This window comes from Leptosomus discolor, chromosome 2, assembly GCF_034619465.1.
Source record: "Leptosomus discolor isolate bLepDis1 chromosome 2, bLepDis1.hap2, whole genome shotgun sequence".
Lineage (NCBI taxonomy): Eukaryota > Metazoa > Chordata > Aves > Leptosomiformes > Leptosomidae > Leptosomus > Leptosomus discolor.
The window spans coordinates 14,021,517-14,038,585 of record NC_141392.1 but is presented as its reverse complement, the minus strand read 5'-3'; the positions used below and the strand labels follow the sequence as shown (position 1 = coordinate 14,038,585).

The window sequence follows — 17,069 nt, the reverse complement described above, 5'->3', positions numbered from 1 at the left end:
AAATGTTTGTGTAAATGCAACATATTTATACACGTAGCAATGGGAAATAGTAGTATTTGGGTAAGTTTCTATGGCAAAATACGCTCAGTCAACTGTTTGCAAAAAATATAGGAAAATTCTAAAGTATAGTATAATATCATACATTTTTTATCGTCCAATTATTTCCCTGAAAGTCAGTTTCATATAAATGGTACTCAACACACACAGGAAAAGGTGGGGAACTGCAAACAAAACAATTTCAATGTAGGTATGCCTATATAATACTTTGTAGGCAGATCAAACTCCTTGCTCCTGGGTTTAAAGCATGCACACACTTATTTGCCCATATTTTGAGCTGACTGGGAGCTGTGTAACTGCATTAATTCTTGAGCTAATATACTGTGGCTCTCAGCTGGGCTAATTAGCTTGGGTTCAACCCCATGTTATAGTTTCAGATTGGCTTGGAAAGTAATCAAAGCAAGCTCACATCTGTCTACATAAGACTATGTGTATATACCTGGTACCAGTAACAACAAATAATGCATACTAATTCAGAGTTCGATATCCATTTCTTCCTCTTTTATTTTCTTTATTAATGTAACAATTTATGGAAAAAATAAATACTTGAATAGCAAGTTAATTCACTAAAAAGACAAAACATGCTGACTTCATCATAGGCCATGCTATTATATACACACCAGATATCCCAGTACATTCATGACACTACCGTTCGTAAGTTTTACTTTTTGAAATGTCAAAGAATGCTAGCAATTGGAATGGGCACAACCTTACATATTTTTATATATATATATATATATATATATATGTACATAAAATCTGTGGAATAAGAAGGGCAAATTTTGCAACCAATAAAGTATTCATAGGCTTGAAGGCCAGAAAGGATCACTGTGTTATCTGCTACATTGTGCAATGATGATTGATCATCACCCTGTTTAATGCATGATGTGGCTCAGAGTCATCACTACACCTCATTATGCATGGCAGGAAGGGGAGGAGACTGTAGCACTCTTTAGCAGATCATCTCTACAACTTATTGGGCTTTAGTTAATACATGACTCTACAATAAGTCCAACTCATCAACCTTCTCTTTTCACTTGCTATGCCCCCTGCTCACAAATTACATTTTTTCCTTAACTCACTCAAAACTGTTGACTTTTTCTGCCTGTTTCTACAGAGACATGAATGGACCTTGCTCAGTAATGCTACTAACAATCCTTTGAAGACAGCACGACACAGCTGTAGTCAGATCAGAAGACCAGGCATATACAGAGCAAAATGTCAGACACACAGCATCAAATCAGTAAATGCTGCACTGAAATAATTTGCCTTGTATCTTAGCAAGACATCAAATTCTATGACTATGTGCAATTGTGGAATACAGACTTTGATTGCAATAAATAGTTTACTTCATATATATCTTCACTGGTTTTCAGGCTGTCTGTAGGTGTTGCATTGATTTACGCTCATTCATGTTTTGAAACACTACCTGCAAAAGAAGATGGCTCTTGGAGCACAGTTCTGTGATAAAGGAAAAATTCTGTGGGCTCTGAGTCCCTGTATTCACAAACCATCTCAGCAATCAAAACCAAGCATGTTTTTGTTCCGCAAAACACTGCTAGCTAAATTCCAATTCTGTAAAATTAGAAAGCCAAATTCATCAGAATACAATAGTTACTGCTGCCCTCTACCAGCAGTCCTCCAGGCAGATGACTGAAATAAGGCACTACTTGCCATTCCTTAAAAATGTGTTGCAGCTTGCTGAGATGATATCATCAGAAGTGAACTAAGTTTACTAAAATCTTTTTAGAACACAGGCCACTCAGTGTCTCTAACTAGACAATTTTTGTGCTCCAGGTAAATTATTAATGTTTATTCATTTGTTTACACAAATTGTTCTGTTCAAAACAAGAATTCCCAATTTTCTGCAGTTTAAAACAATATAAAAACACTGCACAGATTATCCTTAATATTCTAAATCTACATCTGGACGAATCAATTATTGTGAGCTACTTTCAGTTATTAACTAACTAGCTCTTCTGTCTAAAAGCCACTCAGAAAACTTTTAATGGCATTTTTTTACTAATATTTTACTATGCTGGTTTTTTTTGCAAATAAAATTACTTAAGTTTTATTTACAAACTGAGTTTTTATAACTGATATCCAGCTAATTAAACTATATTTCTATTTATTGGATAGATCACAAATGATTCCCAAACACAGGGAAAGATTAAATATTGTGTCACTAAGTGTCATGGTATTTGTCCTGCATTCTTTAGGATTAACAATTCTTAGACACAGTTTATAATTAACAGCCTATGAAAAGCAAGCACTTCGTTCACATTAGCATACCCTGATTGCAGGTTAATTCCTAATTCACATGAAGAACAACCAGTCACCAACCATTTATGGATAAAACTTTTTTTTTTTTTTTTTACAAAAGTTCACAAAATGGGACTAAAACCAGGCAAACCCATGAGCTTTACCAATCATATCAATTTTGTACAAGATACATCTACTGCCATACTCACCTGTCTGTAAAGCAGCTTATATAAGAAAGCTTGAAAAAAATTATCACTTTAATCAATACAAAACCAATTAATCAGTAAATATTTAAAATTTATGAGGTATTTCTGTGTGAAAACAATCATGCTAAATAAGCTGATTCAGGCAGTTCTAGGAAAAGCTTTAGCTGAAAACCTGCATTTACAGTCTGTCCTAAAAACAAGCAGAACACAGCTCCAATTCAAGCATTAACTCAATTAAAAAAAGGGAAAAAAAAAAATGAAATCACTTCTCAGCTTAATAACTTGTTAGTTCTTGACAAGTGCAACAACACAACAATAAGCCAGTCAAAATGAGTTTTTAAAGCGAGGTTATGCCCTTCGTGTTGTGTTATCACAGTGGCAGATCAAACTGCTGACTTGGACTCTTTCTGCCAGCAGTGCTGATGCTGCCTCTATGAAGCTGCTGTCACGGAATAGTCATGGTACCTGCTCTTGCCTATAGAAAAGCACTAAATTGAACTCGAAGTAGTGTCTTTGTGATATCTTTTCAACAAGTCATGTCCCATTCTGCCTGCTAGTTTATCTCTGTCAGGCTGGGGGCCCAAGTGGTTTGCATGAGCTGTCAGGGACAGGTATACCAACCTGCTCAGTGCTAAGGAGGTAATGCATCTTTCGGGCTTGGTATTTCTTTTCCTTTTCTTTCTTTTCTAGGTCTTTCCTTTTCTCTTCATTTTCCTTCATTTCTGTGTACTCTTGGAGTTCACTCCTATAATAAAATAAGTCAGCTAATTATACGACAAGAATAAGAGACATGCTCATGTTTTATTTTACTTTAACCCTTTAATAGCTTGACAGTGTTCTGCTATTATGTATTAGCAGTATGCTGACACCACTGGAATGCAAAATTACAGTTCATACAGTTCCACAGCAGCAGGATTCTACATGGATATAACTGTAAAGAAATAGGATTAAAATGATAAAAACTATGAACTGCATATTAGTTCATATTGCTTACTCTTTTGAAGAATGTCAACATTTGTATTTTTACAGCTTGATAAAACAGCATTCATAGATGTCTTTTTTTTTGTCTTTAAGAGTAATTTTAATTTGAATTTCTCTAAGCAGAAATTATAATTCAGATATTTTCCTTCAAATGGTTTAAAAATAAAAGTTGTTCACCTATGTTTCAGCTAGTGCCTTGCAATACCTCCTTCTGAACTGCAAACAGGGGAGACCTTATGGAATGAGAGAGGATAGTAGACCCAGGATAAGAGTTGACATTCACTCCTAGATCCTTGAGCCTTTTGTAAGTTTGAGAATATAGGCATAGAGAAGAACTGGATGTAAACCTTTCATGCATGCAGTGTCCTTAAGAGGACTTTCCACAGCATTAAGCTTCTTGCACAAGTCACTTTCTACTCTGGTCTGATAGCAATGGTACAGGCCACCACAAGAAACGAGAACGTAACTGCTTCATGAGCTGCTACACAACAAAGGTTTGCAAACACATAGTGACATCTAAATGGGTGGCTCTGTGTATTCAATAGGTCATAGAAAATTCTTTCATCGTAAAAGAAATAAGGAACTGTACCCAAGAGCAGCTTTCGAAGAGTGGAGAAAACTCATGATTTTAACTAAATGTTTAGAGGAAAACATTAATAGAAAATGGGCATAGATTTCCTCCTCAATGGCTTTTTTTCATAGAGCCAGTCTTGACATAAATTATGCAAACAGTGGAGTGAATTAATGTTCTATAAGAAATGAAATTCCATGCTATTGTGTACAGTGCATGTGTACGATTTTTTTTTGACCCAGTTAAAAAAGGTTAGTTTGATTAACATTTGTTATTTTGTTATTAAGAAATGGCTAGTTCAAATTAACCTGTGTGCCAAAGACACCAAGCATATTCAGTCAAGCATTTAGATTGTTTAAAAGTTAATTAAGTAAATTCTAGTCTTTATTTTTTTAAGCATGTGTGTATATGATAAAATAAAAAGCAGAGAAAAATACACTATTCACATATCTGGATAATTCAAATATTCCCGCAAAATAGATTCTTTAGAGAGAGACACATTAATAGTCTCAGCTGTTCCAATGATTACCTAATAACACATTATAGGACAAGGGTCAAATCCTGTCAAAATATGCACATGAAAATGTTTGCTGATATAAATAATCCCATGGGAAAGACATATTAGTTCTGAAAGTGTTTTTAAGATTGTGACTCAGACTTATTCTTAGTATTTTAATTATCATAATTTTAAATTAGTTCATAAAAATATGAGAGCAATAATTGCTTTATGAATATGGACACTGTGAAATCACATTCTTAAATACAAATTGCAATGTAGAATTTTTTTGTTTCATTCTATCTTTCAAGTTTTTATCAACTAAAATAAGTAAAATATTAAGTAATTAAACATGTTCTATTTCAAATGTAAAAGAAAAAGTAGAGTGAAAAGGAAATAAATTAAATATTGGAAAAGATGTATAGGTCTGTTTCAATCTCTGGAAATATTTTTTGTTGCAGTTTACTGTTAAAGGCTGTTAATACAATATTTCATACAAGGTTACTTATGAAGCACACTGACGTTTAAAAATCACCATGCTATGCTTTTGCAGCAGTGTAATTTTTTTCCAACATAAGATTAAATTGCAAAATAAATGAATTACTTAGAGTGGCATGGCCCCCATTTTGCCACCCTTCTCTTGAAAATTGCTTATTAATATGAAAAAAGAAGTTGGAAAATAGCCTGTTTTACTTTATGCATAGTGTTTCAGGGCCTCAAAGCCTGCAGAGCTGGACTAGCTGCACATTTTAGATTGCGTTGGCAAGCAGGGACGATGACCTTTCTGACCTGCATCTCAAGGCTATTATTAATCGCTAAGTAACCTGGTAAAGCCAAACAAATTTGTTTCCATTGAAAGGATCTCTATCTGTGTCTGAGAATTTGTGCTGTACCAAACAAACCTCATTAACTGTGTCCACTTTTGACAAAGAACTAGGAGTTGGAGAGATTGGTGACCTTTCTTTGTCCTTAAGGTACAGATTTCAGAGTCACTGTATGTAGGTACATAAACATTCTTACTTGGAAACTCTGTTCTATATCAATCAATCATAAACAAGTGAAGAAATAGACAATGCATATAGTATCAACTTTGTTCTTTTATTTTATGCCACTTTACCTTCAATATCAGAGTGTATGATCCATGTTTTACATATTTAATACTATTTTTTGTTTCTTTTTCATTACAGAGTCCTCTATTCAGCTTTAGTACTGCTATCTGAAACTGATGAAACATCTATCAACATATTACTACAGTTTATTCATGTTCTTATACACTCATGTACTTCTTCCCAACAGTGAATAAGGAAGCTTTGTTATTTAGAACACATTTGTGATGAAAATCCCCAAATAATGATAAAAATATACATTTGTATTACAGATGTAATGATAATGAATGCAAAATGTTTCCCACTGTCATTAATCTGAATTTATCAGATTGCTTTGAATGAATGATTAATAATCATTATCTGCTGATATTAAATGAAGTCTAAAATACTTCTTGAAGTTCAGTGTAATTCATGATCTTTTTAGACAGTACAACCATCCAAATCATCATGATCCTCCCTGATTATCACATGTCCTCATTAATGCTGTACCATAATCCATTCAAGAGTTTGAGGGTTTTTAAGCAGTTACAAATAATTTTCGGCATACTTTTGAAGCCTACACCTTCTTTTTTCAGTTGTGCTAAAATATTTCGATCGTGTATTATACTGCTCTGTACAGTTGTACAGAACATGCAGACAATTCTGTCTCAGGGATAACAGCTCCCAAGATGATTCTCTCCTGAGAGGCAGCACAAAATAAGGCATATGTAGTAGTCCAAACATTGCTTGACTGGGAAGCGTAGATGTTTTAGCACAAATATAGATTCTAAAGATATTTGCGCCTGAAACTATCATCTCTTTACCATACTTTCAAGAATTTGAATAGAGGCAACAAACCCAGAGAATCTAAAAGTAGTTTGATATGAATATACTATTTCACACATTAGCAGATTAATACTAACAGGTTATGCACTGTGCAGGGTGTTTCACAGTTACCATGCAGAAAAATGTGCATAAGCATAAGTGACACTTTAGACATAGACTTTCAAAGAGAGTTAGACTTCCCGACAGCTTAGACGTAAATGTGTTTATTGAGAAGTTTCATGCTCATGACCTTCTATGTGTAAGCCTGCCCAGAGAAAATAAATCCAAATTCCATTAAAGTGAGTTGAAAACTCATTGAAATTAAATGATCTCTAGATTAAACCCTTACACTTACAGCCAGTCTTCTCTTTGTTCATATGTATCCTAGGATCATTGAGCAATAGTAAGCAATCTTTTCTTGGGACTATGTGATATTATGAATACCAGCTACGATGCCTGATTCTCTGTGGACTCTGGACCAAATTTGCTTCAGGATGAACTTTTCATAGTTCAGTGTGAAGTGGGAGAACCGAATATGGGCAAATATTTTCGCCTGCATGTTTAAATCTTCACCAAATTTTGGGGAAGAAAAAGAGTTCTGTAAATGCAAAACATGCTTTAGGTTAATTAATAATCTTGTTCTATTTTTATAAATGCTCTGTCTGTTTCATGCCTCATAGCTGGAATAATACTTCTTATTAAACTGTTATAACTGAAAAAGAGGATTTTTTTTTAAGCACATAAACTTTTCATTATCTTAAAGCTTATCTCGATATATGAAGACTATCTACTGCATCTTCTACAAATCTAGCTTCCCATATAAACTTAGTCCAATCAGAGTTTCTCCCACACAGATTTTTATGGAACACTTTTGTAGAGGAAGTATGTGTAAGTTTTGACAAATATAGTATCTTATCATGATCCGAAAATTGTTCAACAAATCAGAAGAATATCAATGTTTATTAGTGTAAGCTTAGGATGAATTCTTTTGTTGAAAAAGTGAATATACTGGGTAACGTAAAACGGTGTTTTCCTAGTGATAGGGAATGTTTCGTGCAAGTGAAAACAGGCATAGGATTAACAATGTATGTGCTCCAAGCCCACAATTAAAAATTATCTTGTGTAACACATCTGTGAAGTAGCTATTGATTTGCTAATGATAAAATTATTTGCTTTATATAGTTTCAAAATAAAACATTTTCATATGACAAGGTAACTTATTGTTATTCTGATACTTCATTATGCATTAGGCAGTGGTGTTAGTTCCAGCTATGAGATGCAAATTCGGTTGACAGTGTTCCTGCTGTCTGTATAAAGGTTAAAAATACACATATAATATTGTTCCTGGCACTTTCAGAAAGGTCTTCAAGTGATGATTTCAGCAATATACAGATTTTCATAATTCTGCATAGAACTGCATCATTTTACAAATTCACACTGACATAAATTTATTGAACTTTATCAAACTATTGCATTCTTTTTGCATTTTCACTGGCATTCTGTGGTCCTTTGACCAGATAACCATAAAATTATAATATTAACTAAAGTAAAGGGCATCTGAGAAAATCAATAATTAGTAGAGTTGCCTAGAGTACCCAGAAAGATTATAAAGTTATCATGATTTTAAACAGTTCAGACCCCAAATCATAAAATTCCTGCAACACAGGCAGTAGGCAACCTTAGCATAAAAGCAGATAACCTAAATCAATTTTACCTTCCTCACTATATATCATCCCCCCTGCTCAAATAGAGAATATGGAAGTAAAAATGAAATTAGTGGGACAATATTTTTGGTGCACTACTGCATGCCACTTGATTTCACATTACATTGCTATAGGTGAGAATGGAATATGACCTGCCATGATAATATCATTTCACTTACTCTATTATATTTGGGAAAAAAATGAAATATACCTATAGACTAGCCTAGGATGTAAAAATAGTTTAGAGCGCTCTGTACTTTAAAGGCAAAGTTTTAACAGAACACACATACTATATAGTTATGCTAGCTATGTACCATCAGACAGCTTGATCACCCTCAACATTTTTCTGAAATTTTGAATAAACTGTTCAGATTTACTGAGCAGAATAGAGCAGCTCTGTAATCCCCTTACTCCTCTCTACCATGATGTATGACAGTCTGGTGTGTATCGTGACAGAATTCCTTGGCCAAAACGTTTGATATTAAGTTGCAGTGAAACAGATGCTCAAAGGGGCCGTCAATTATTAGTGGCATGAGGTAACTCATTGCCTAGGATACCTACTACAAATAAGTGTCCAAAATTCTTACTAATTTTAAATGTGAATGTTTACATCAATCTATTCGACAACCCTAATCATGACACTGTCTTCAAAATCTGGAGGAATGGTACTGCTCTGTCATTGCAGTGCAGTAAACAGGAAACTAATGACTCCTTAGGATGAAAAAAATTAAAATAAATAAAGCTAATGTGTAGGCATGAAAAACATCCTATAGTTTCTATTATTTTTAATTTTACAGAAATAATTTCTTAATACCTTAAAATCCCATCATAATTTGTGCATAGTAGAACATACTCTGCCCATCTGTCCTCAATCACATAGTGTACACTGCCAATGGAATTAAGTGACATACCAGTTCAACTCGCAAGGTCCACAACGTGATCAATATACTACATAGCAAATGCAATGAACATAGCAGTGAAGGGCGTACAGTGAATGAATACCTTGGGCAGATCAGGAGATCAGGACACAGCATGTACCAGACGATAGGAAAGAACAGACTGATGTATCCTTCTTATCCTTCCAATTTCCAGTGCTGCACAGTTACTCAAGAGGCTGCAACAGCTTTCCGAAATACTGATTGCAGAGCCAATTTGTAACTAAAAAGGGAGTATTTTCCCTAATCCATTATACAGAATCATCTAATTAAGATTTCAGTAACAACTCATACAGAACTTTCCTCACACCTCTCTAAAATCTACTTTTTTGGTAATATGTAATCTTTTCAAATGATTCCATTTTCTGGAAGCATGCAAATTTATTGGTCCAAATGTTTTTCCTTGGTGTGTAAAGGCCCTTAAATTGAATTTGCTTCATACTCACTTGCAGCACAAAATGCTGTGAAGTTAAAAATAATTTTTCTAAAGGTCTGATTTAAATGATGATGTTTTGTTAGCTTAACTATTTTGATTTAACTAAACTGTAAAACCCACTCCTTATGGATGTGGCATAAGAGTAACTATGACACTGAAGCTTCTGTTGGCTGAGGAACTGGATCCAAGTATGTTGGTTCAACTTTATTTACGCTCAGGTCTGTACTAATAAAGCTAACCATAATAGGAAAAATGTTTTCACTCTATGTCTGTTTCCTGTTGACTTATTCATGGAAAATCAGCCTCATTGATTAGCTTAAACAGTGAAATTAGTATTTGGGGGTAACAAAGCTGATCTGGCCCAGAATGGATAACAGAGCCCTAACACAAATTATTCTAACAGCAGTTTAACAGCAGTGGTCATTTCTAGCACAGTGTCAGTGCTAAGCTTCTGAGAAAGCAGTCATATTCTTAATTTTTCCAGCAACATATAAAGGAGGATGTCTAACCACAGCCAAATACCATTGAAAGTTTTCTAGTGAATGTCATGTGAAAGTATCTGTTATCTTTTGGAGCTGCAATTCCCAGAAGACTATATATGCTACCATCTGCACAGTAATAACTAGAGGAAAGCACACTGCTATGTTTTGCTACAGTTAAGCTGTTCCCAGTACTAGAATGAACTCATTTAAGCTAACTGTTATCTCTCTGTTGCAGTGCAGGACAATGTAGACATATCTGTATTCCTTTTACATTAATATATGGTACTTGGCAACATTTACAATATTCAACATTATGTGATTTAGAAAGCAAACATGACACTATAACTTCTAAAGGTCATCAGCTAAGTTGATTTTCCTTCTCAGGGTATTATGAAACAATTTGACTGAGGTCTACTCCCGAACTCACATTTTTCACTCACTCTCATATAAAAGTCTGCATATGTTTGCAAATAAAATGGTATGCTTTGTTCACATTAAACAGGTTTTACAATGGCAAGGCAGGGAGCGCTTTTATGTACTGGTCTATTACGTATAGCAGAGCAGTAATGCCAAATCTCACAACTTCATAGAGATTTTTACGGTACCTGATGGTTTTCTCAAATTCCATATTCATGGAATGGTGTTACCACTTGAGCGTCTATGATGTCATTTTTAATGAAGCATAAAACATTATGAAAGACACAGTAAATCAGTATATTTTTATATAGCAAATGCAATTATTTTAGGAGAGATCTGACGCATTTTAAAATACTGCAGTGCTACTTCTGTGATTTCACAGCAGTGGCTAATTGCCAAACTGAAATTATCAACTAGATCCAAATTTTTGGAAGTGCTAGGAAATATTATCTCTTACTGTCTTGAAAACTTTGAAGAATCAGCAGCCCAAAAAATCCGGCATTTTTCTGTATGGCATGTGAGAAATGCCACTCAGAATTAAATTCTATTCTCCAAAATTTGGGTTCTGCCATATAAACTAGACAATTAGCTATAGGTTTAGGCATCCATTTATTCATGCCTAAAGAGTACATCCAACATTTAGATTCTATTGTCTATACCTAAGCACGTCATTTTCTGATCTGAGTGCTAGATGCCTTCTTGGTAGCCAAGCACAATGCTAGATGGTGGTGAGGCCTCCCACCATCAAGCAGGCTAATAAGTGCTGCATCATTTTTGGGTGTCATGAAAGCTCACATTAGTTTGTTAGATGAAGCTGTAAACATTTTCCAATCAGCTAGTTAAACGGACAAGAAAAGAATAGCCTACTTGAAGAAAAGAGGTGGAAAATGTTGCTTTCTTGAAATACTTCGTGTTGTTGACTCGGTTTGAAGGAAGTAGGAACTATGAAGTTCAAAGTAAAACATTGGGATTTAGCTTCACTGTCAAGGACAGACAACTTAATGGATTCATGTAATTATCTCTACAAGGTGAAGAGTTTGAAGAATTTGAAAGGGGGATAATAATTAAAAGTTTTGCACAGCTTAAAAAAATTCATGCTCACAGTTTGAGGAACTGTGGCTTTTAAAGGGAGCATTCTGAGTAGGATTCAGAGTTGAAGAAGCTCTTTTATGATCCTGTGATGAAAAGGTATATAAATCAATGCATAAGCTGACAGTACATCATAAGGAAAAAAAAGTATTTTTTAAAATTTCTTATGCATCATTACTATACTGAGTTCTGATGCTGATAGTACTTTAAAGGATGTCTGAAAACCTGTCCAAAATGGCCACAAAAATTATTTTAAGCATCTTGCAATGACCTCCATTGTTTATGTTTAGCACAAAGAATACTAAAAGGTGGCTAGATTAATGTGTGGATTCTGAATATTAAAGTTTTCAGTCCAGTAGAGGAGAAGAAGCAAAGGTTCAAAGAGAAAATGAAAGTATTTCAATGGAGAAATGTGGGACATACTTTGAACATCAAAGGTAATTAACTCCTGGAGTGGAATAAAAATGGTATTTTCTATCTTTTGATGTTCTTAAATCAAGACTAGATTGTTCAGCCAAAGCTTAATGGGCTTTTCATAGATATTGTTATAAATTTGTTATTGACAAATATGATACTGGTGATAGAGCTGAAGCGAGACTAGACCATCTGATTCAAAACAACATTATTTTGAACACCACTTAAACAAAAAAAACCACCATCACTTCTTTGTTATTCCTCATTACTAGTCTGTAAAAATAAAAGACAATTAGGTTTTCATTTTCTTTTCTGAGTGAGCACTTAAGAGAACTAACACTTCTTAGATAACAGAAGGGTCTATTTATAATGATCTAGAAAATTACAAAACAATTAAGTGAGACCATTAATTTTTTTCTTTTTAAACCTTTCTTTTCATTTTCGACATTTTTCTTTTAAAACAAAAAAATGTGGTTATGAGAAACCATATACTGCTTTGCATCTCATGCAATTCTGTGATACTTCATGGGATATTATACAATATACCAATATAAAAGGAAGGACCATAGTTTTCCACCATAAAAAAATCTGAAATGTCAAAGAAAGATCAACAAGCCTTCACATCCTCAATCAAAAGTCAGATCATGAACTTGCAAAAACGCAATGCATATATACCACACTTTTAATACAAACCACAGCTGTGGTATGGCTTTTCAGAGGTCTTCACCACTGTAGTCTCTACTTCTCGCACATAACTGGGAAATGAGAAAGGTAGTCTAGCCTCAAAAGCCTTCCATTGGGTAAGGCAGTGCCAAAGAACACCTTACTTAGTTTGGTCTTCCTTAATATTCCTGCTACCTCTGAGCACTTTGTTAAATTGTGAGGTATGGTACTTATTTAATAAGGAGTTATGCAGTATGTGAACAATGAATGGCAATTTTCTAGTTGCATTCAGACACAGTATCTTACATTACAATGAAAAAAACAAACCTGTGATGTTAAATCAAATGGACTATTGTGTGTCAATTAAAAGAGAAATAAAATTGACACTTATGCCTTTTGATTTTCTTTTGTTTCTTTGGAGAACTCAAAAATAAGCTACATTCCAGCACATTCTGTAAAAGTTGTGTGTCTAAATTAACTACTCACTAACATATCTGTAGATACACTCACATATGAGCTAGAATATTTGGATAGTGTAAAGCAAGCTCAGACACATAATTGTTTGTATACAAATTGCTTCTACAAATAAAAGAAATACCTAATTTTCTAATGTAAGACATAAATCCATACATTTAAATTTTATGCTTCATTATTAAACTGCAAATTGCGCACCAACAAGAACCATCGCCTTGTTTTAATGACAAAAGAACTACTTTAAGTGAGTTGAGTAAACAGCACATACAAATTGTGATACTTCTAATGACCTAAACAGCTGAAATGATTACTTCTCCAAAAGGTACATGAAAAAATATTTATACACTTTTTCATGAGTCTTCAGTCTTCAATTGGTAGAGCTCTTGCCTGATAACCTAGTATAGCCTGTATATAGATGGCCTGTCATGTCTCTACAATTAGATAAAACCAGAACTGCTATAATTTAATCAGTTACAACCTGAAAATTATATTTTGAAAATCAAGTTTATTAATATGTAATCTTTAGGTAATCATATTTATCCTCCTAATTTACACAATATTTATGATACTCTACATGTCCTTGAAATAGGGAACAGGGACACTACACTATGAAAAAGTGGCCTAGCTGCTGGAGTTCATAAATTTTGTTCAGCTTTGGATGAGTTCAAAGAATTGCCATGTAAGAAAAGCCTTACAGAGGGAATTTATCTGATTATGGCAGTAATAATTACCCAGCTGTTTATTGCAGATAGAGAAATAATTCATGTAGGCAATAGGCCGTGGTGGCAATGACACTCCGCATTTAGTAAATATGCAAACTGTTCACTTCTAATTAACCAAGCTAGAGGATGCCCTTATTAAATGTATAAACTAAAAGTGCCTTCCTGACAAGTGATGAATTGTTACATTGCACAAACTCTTGCCACAGAATTACTGGAGTGAACTTGGGGCTTAACTTCATTAAGAGATCTTGTGGGATAGTTAAATGAGGATGGACAGCATAACAAGACCTACCTGACAGTCAATGATATGTTAGAGCTTAATGAAACTGTACCTCTTCCCCTTTTCTACTTATTTTACAGTGAAGATCCTACTTCAGACAAAATATAAGACTGTGAAGTCTGTCTATATAAGACGATACAAAATGCTAAGATTAGCCAGTTTTTGTCCGCAGAAAATGTTTTATGAGCTGTCAGTAGTTCTAACAGACCTATTTCAAAATAAAAAATCCACCCAGACACTACAATACCTTCAAAGCTCTCAGGTATAAAACTATTGTTAATCTACAATACTATGTTGTCACACCTGTTCTATTCTACCTTCATGAAAAGTAATCAGCTACACCAGAGACTATTTGGTCCAATGAGTGAACGCAAGGATCTCAACATTTCTTTCTACACACTCAGATTAAAAATTTTCCTTTGGATACAAGCAAAATAAAGCTCAATGTTTCATTTGTTAGTCTTAATGGTGTGTTTAGTGCTATACAAAAATACATGAGAAAATATAGCCTTTATATTTTTAAAGACCGCAATGAAACCCGTTACTTGTGTTACTTATGATATTCATGTTTATATGCAAAACTTGATCTATATTACACAGAACTAGCTAAAACCATGGTAAGACTGCTTTCATTGCTTGCTCAAGAGACACATGAATAGAATAAGGCATGAGGTATGTCTAGCTGAATCTGCACTAGAAATTGAACTTACTGTGTAATCATAATGGTTCCTACCTTAACCTCACTGCATTCAGAAAGTGGTTTCCTATGGAGTTAATGCAGGGTGTTGTCTGCCCTATACTTTAGCCAGTTCATTTCAATTTCCTGATCAAACTAAAAAGACAAAAAGTCCATTTAAATGTCTTGTTTTGCAAAACGCATTATTAAAAGCCTATAAGTATATAGGCATATATGCTGCATAAAAGCATATATGTAGATGAAACTGTGTTAATATCTGTAAAGGTAGGCAAAGAGAAGACCTGAAAATGGAAACGCTTCTCAGAGGGTTTTTATGCTCGGAATCTATGAAGCAAGCTAGATTCATGGATGACAAGTTTAAGAAGGAACAACCATCACAAAATACATGATTGTAGAGAATATTTTAACCAAATGTCTCTTTAAAATGTATCATTTTAAAGATTTTCCCTGGTCTAAGTCCCACTTAAGTTAATAAGAGCATCTTAATACTGTTCAATGGAAACTAGGTCAAATCATAGACAAGAATCAAATAACTCATTTTTTATATCTTACTCATCCTAACAACATCAGGTTTGTAGCTACGGAAGTACTCTGGGATCATCAGTGGATTCCAGTTCTAAGTTTCATACAAGATCTAAAAGTTATACCTAATATCCTCTGGAAAAGGCATAGATGTCTCAAATTATTTGCCCTACCACTCAAAATAAATATTTAAACGAGAGAAAGCATATTTGGCACTTCTCTTTATTTCTATGTCTCCCAAAGAAAGCTGACAGGATAAGTTTACATTCAGAAAATTCTAATTACAGGTAAATAAGTTTAAAAGCATAATGTATTTATTCTAGATAACTTTGAAGACAAGGAAAAGAAGACAGGTTGAAGATAAATTAGTTAATTAAACATCAAGTGAAAGACAACATTACAAAAATGAGTTTTTTGTTGTTGCAAGAATTCCAAGGAGTTGTCTGAAAGGCTTTGGCACTAATTGAAAAAAGACTACAGAATCAATTGCTTCTGCAGTCAATGAGGAGGAACATTTTAATTGAATTATAAGACAATATATACATTCTTCAAAACACTTTGACACTTGAGAAAATGGCCAGTACCTAGACTTATTTTTATCAGAAAGGAACAGACAGACGGAGGCTGAACAAGTTCTCTCATATTACTAGGACAACAGATGATTTACTTCAAGCCCACTTCATGGAAAACAGCAATACATCAGAAGTCTTAAGAAGCAACGTACTTGCCATGTTAAAAGTAAATAGACCTCAGTAATGCTCTAGTAATCAAGAATAAGCCAGATACTCTTACTTTTTTCAGTACTACATTCTCAGGCATATTTGCAGAAAAGCTAAACATTGGATTAGATCACCAGCAACATGTAACAGTACTGTATTTCACTGTTCATTAAGATTATAAAAAATCAGACTGCACAAAGGATTTGTGAATATACATATTGTCACGGAAGTGATTTTTATTATTTCCATGATGTTTCTTGAGGATCAAAAAGCTTTAATGATGACTGATACTAAATCTGCTGATAGAACAGCTAGTCAAACTTGGATGAAAGTCACACTCTTCAGGGCCACTCTCAAGGCTTTTTCACTACTAAAGCCAACAACAATGGAAAGAAGAATTTGGTGTCAATCCTCCAAGTGTGTGAAATTCACAATTTACAATCATAACAGTGTTTATGTACACTATGGTGCTTGCTAAAGCTAGACTCAGGTCTTGGTTTGCTACCTTTAAGTCAGTGTTTTTTCAATAGCCAAAAAAGCTAAACTACCTGCCTTGATTACACAAGAACCCCAATGCCAGTGCTTTGCCATTGCTTTGTTAGTTTTCTGATACTGCTATCTTACTGAGTTCTGTGCCTAGGGAAAAAATTTAAATGATGCCATTCATCAGTAAATGGAGCACTACATCCCAAAATCTTATCTCTAGTTGCACACCTGACATATAGCAAAGTTGCTTTACTGTAGTTTAAAGGCCACTGTGTAGATAACCTTAGTCAAAGAACTGCAAGTTAATCACACAGTTGGGCAACTGACATCATCCATAAATTCTTCTGATATAATGGCACCAGCATGCTAATTTATGTGAAGTGATGTCCGTTTGCTTATCATGGATTGGAAACTGTCTTACATAAAACAAAATTCTAATGCATCATACAGAGTTATAGCCTGTGCTAATTGCTTTTGGCATATTACCCCTTGTAATCATTTTGCCAGCTCTTAGAGATGTTAAATGTAGCTTTAAGAATGTTTCAAA

At 34.1% G+C, this 17,069-nt stretch overlaps 1 protein-coding gene across 1 annotated transcript in view; it reads right to left on the bottom strand.

Moving 5' to 3' along the window:
• SPATA17 (spermatogenesis associated 17) overlaps nucleotides 1–17,069 on the bottom strand; it is a 91,388-nt gene that overhangs the window by 50,245 nt on the left and 24,074 nt on the right. The window contains exon 6 of the mRNA XM_086460736.1: nucleotides 3,147–3,270. Within this exon, the coding sequence (XP_086316862.1) occupies nucleotides 3,147–3,270 (124 nt within the window). The remainder of the gene's footprint in view (nucleotides 1–3,146; nucleotides 3,271–17,069) is intronic.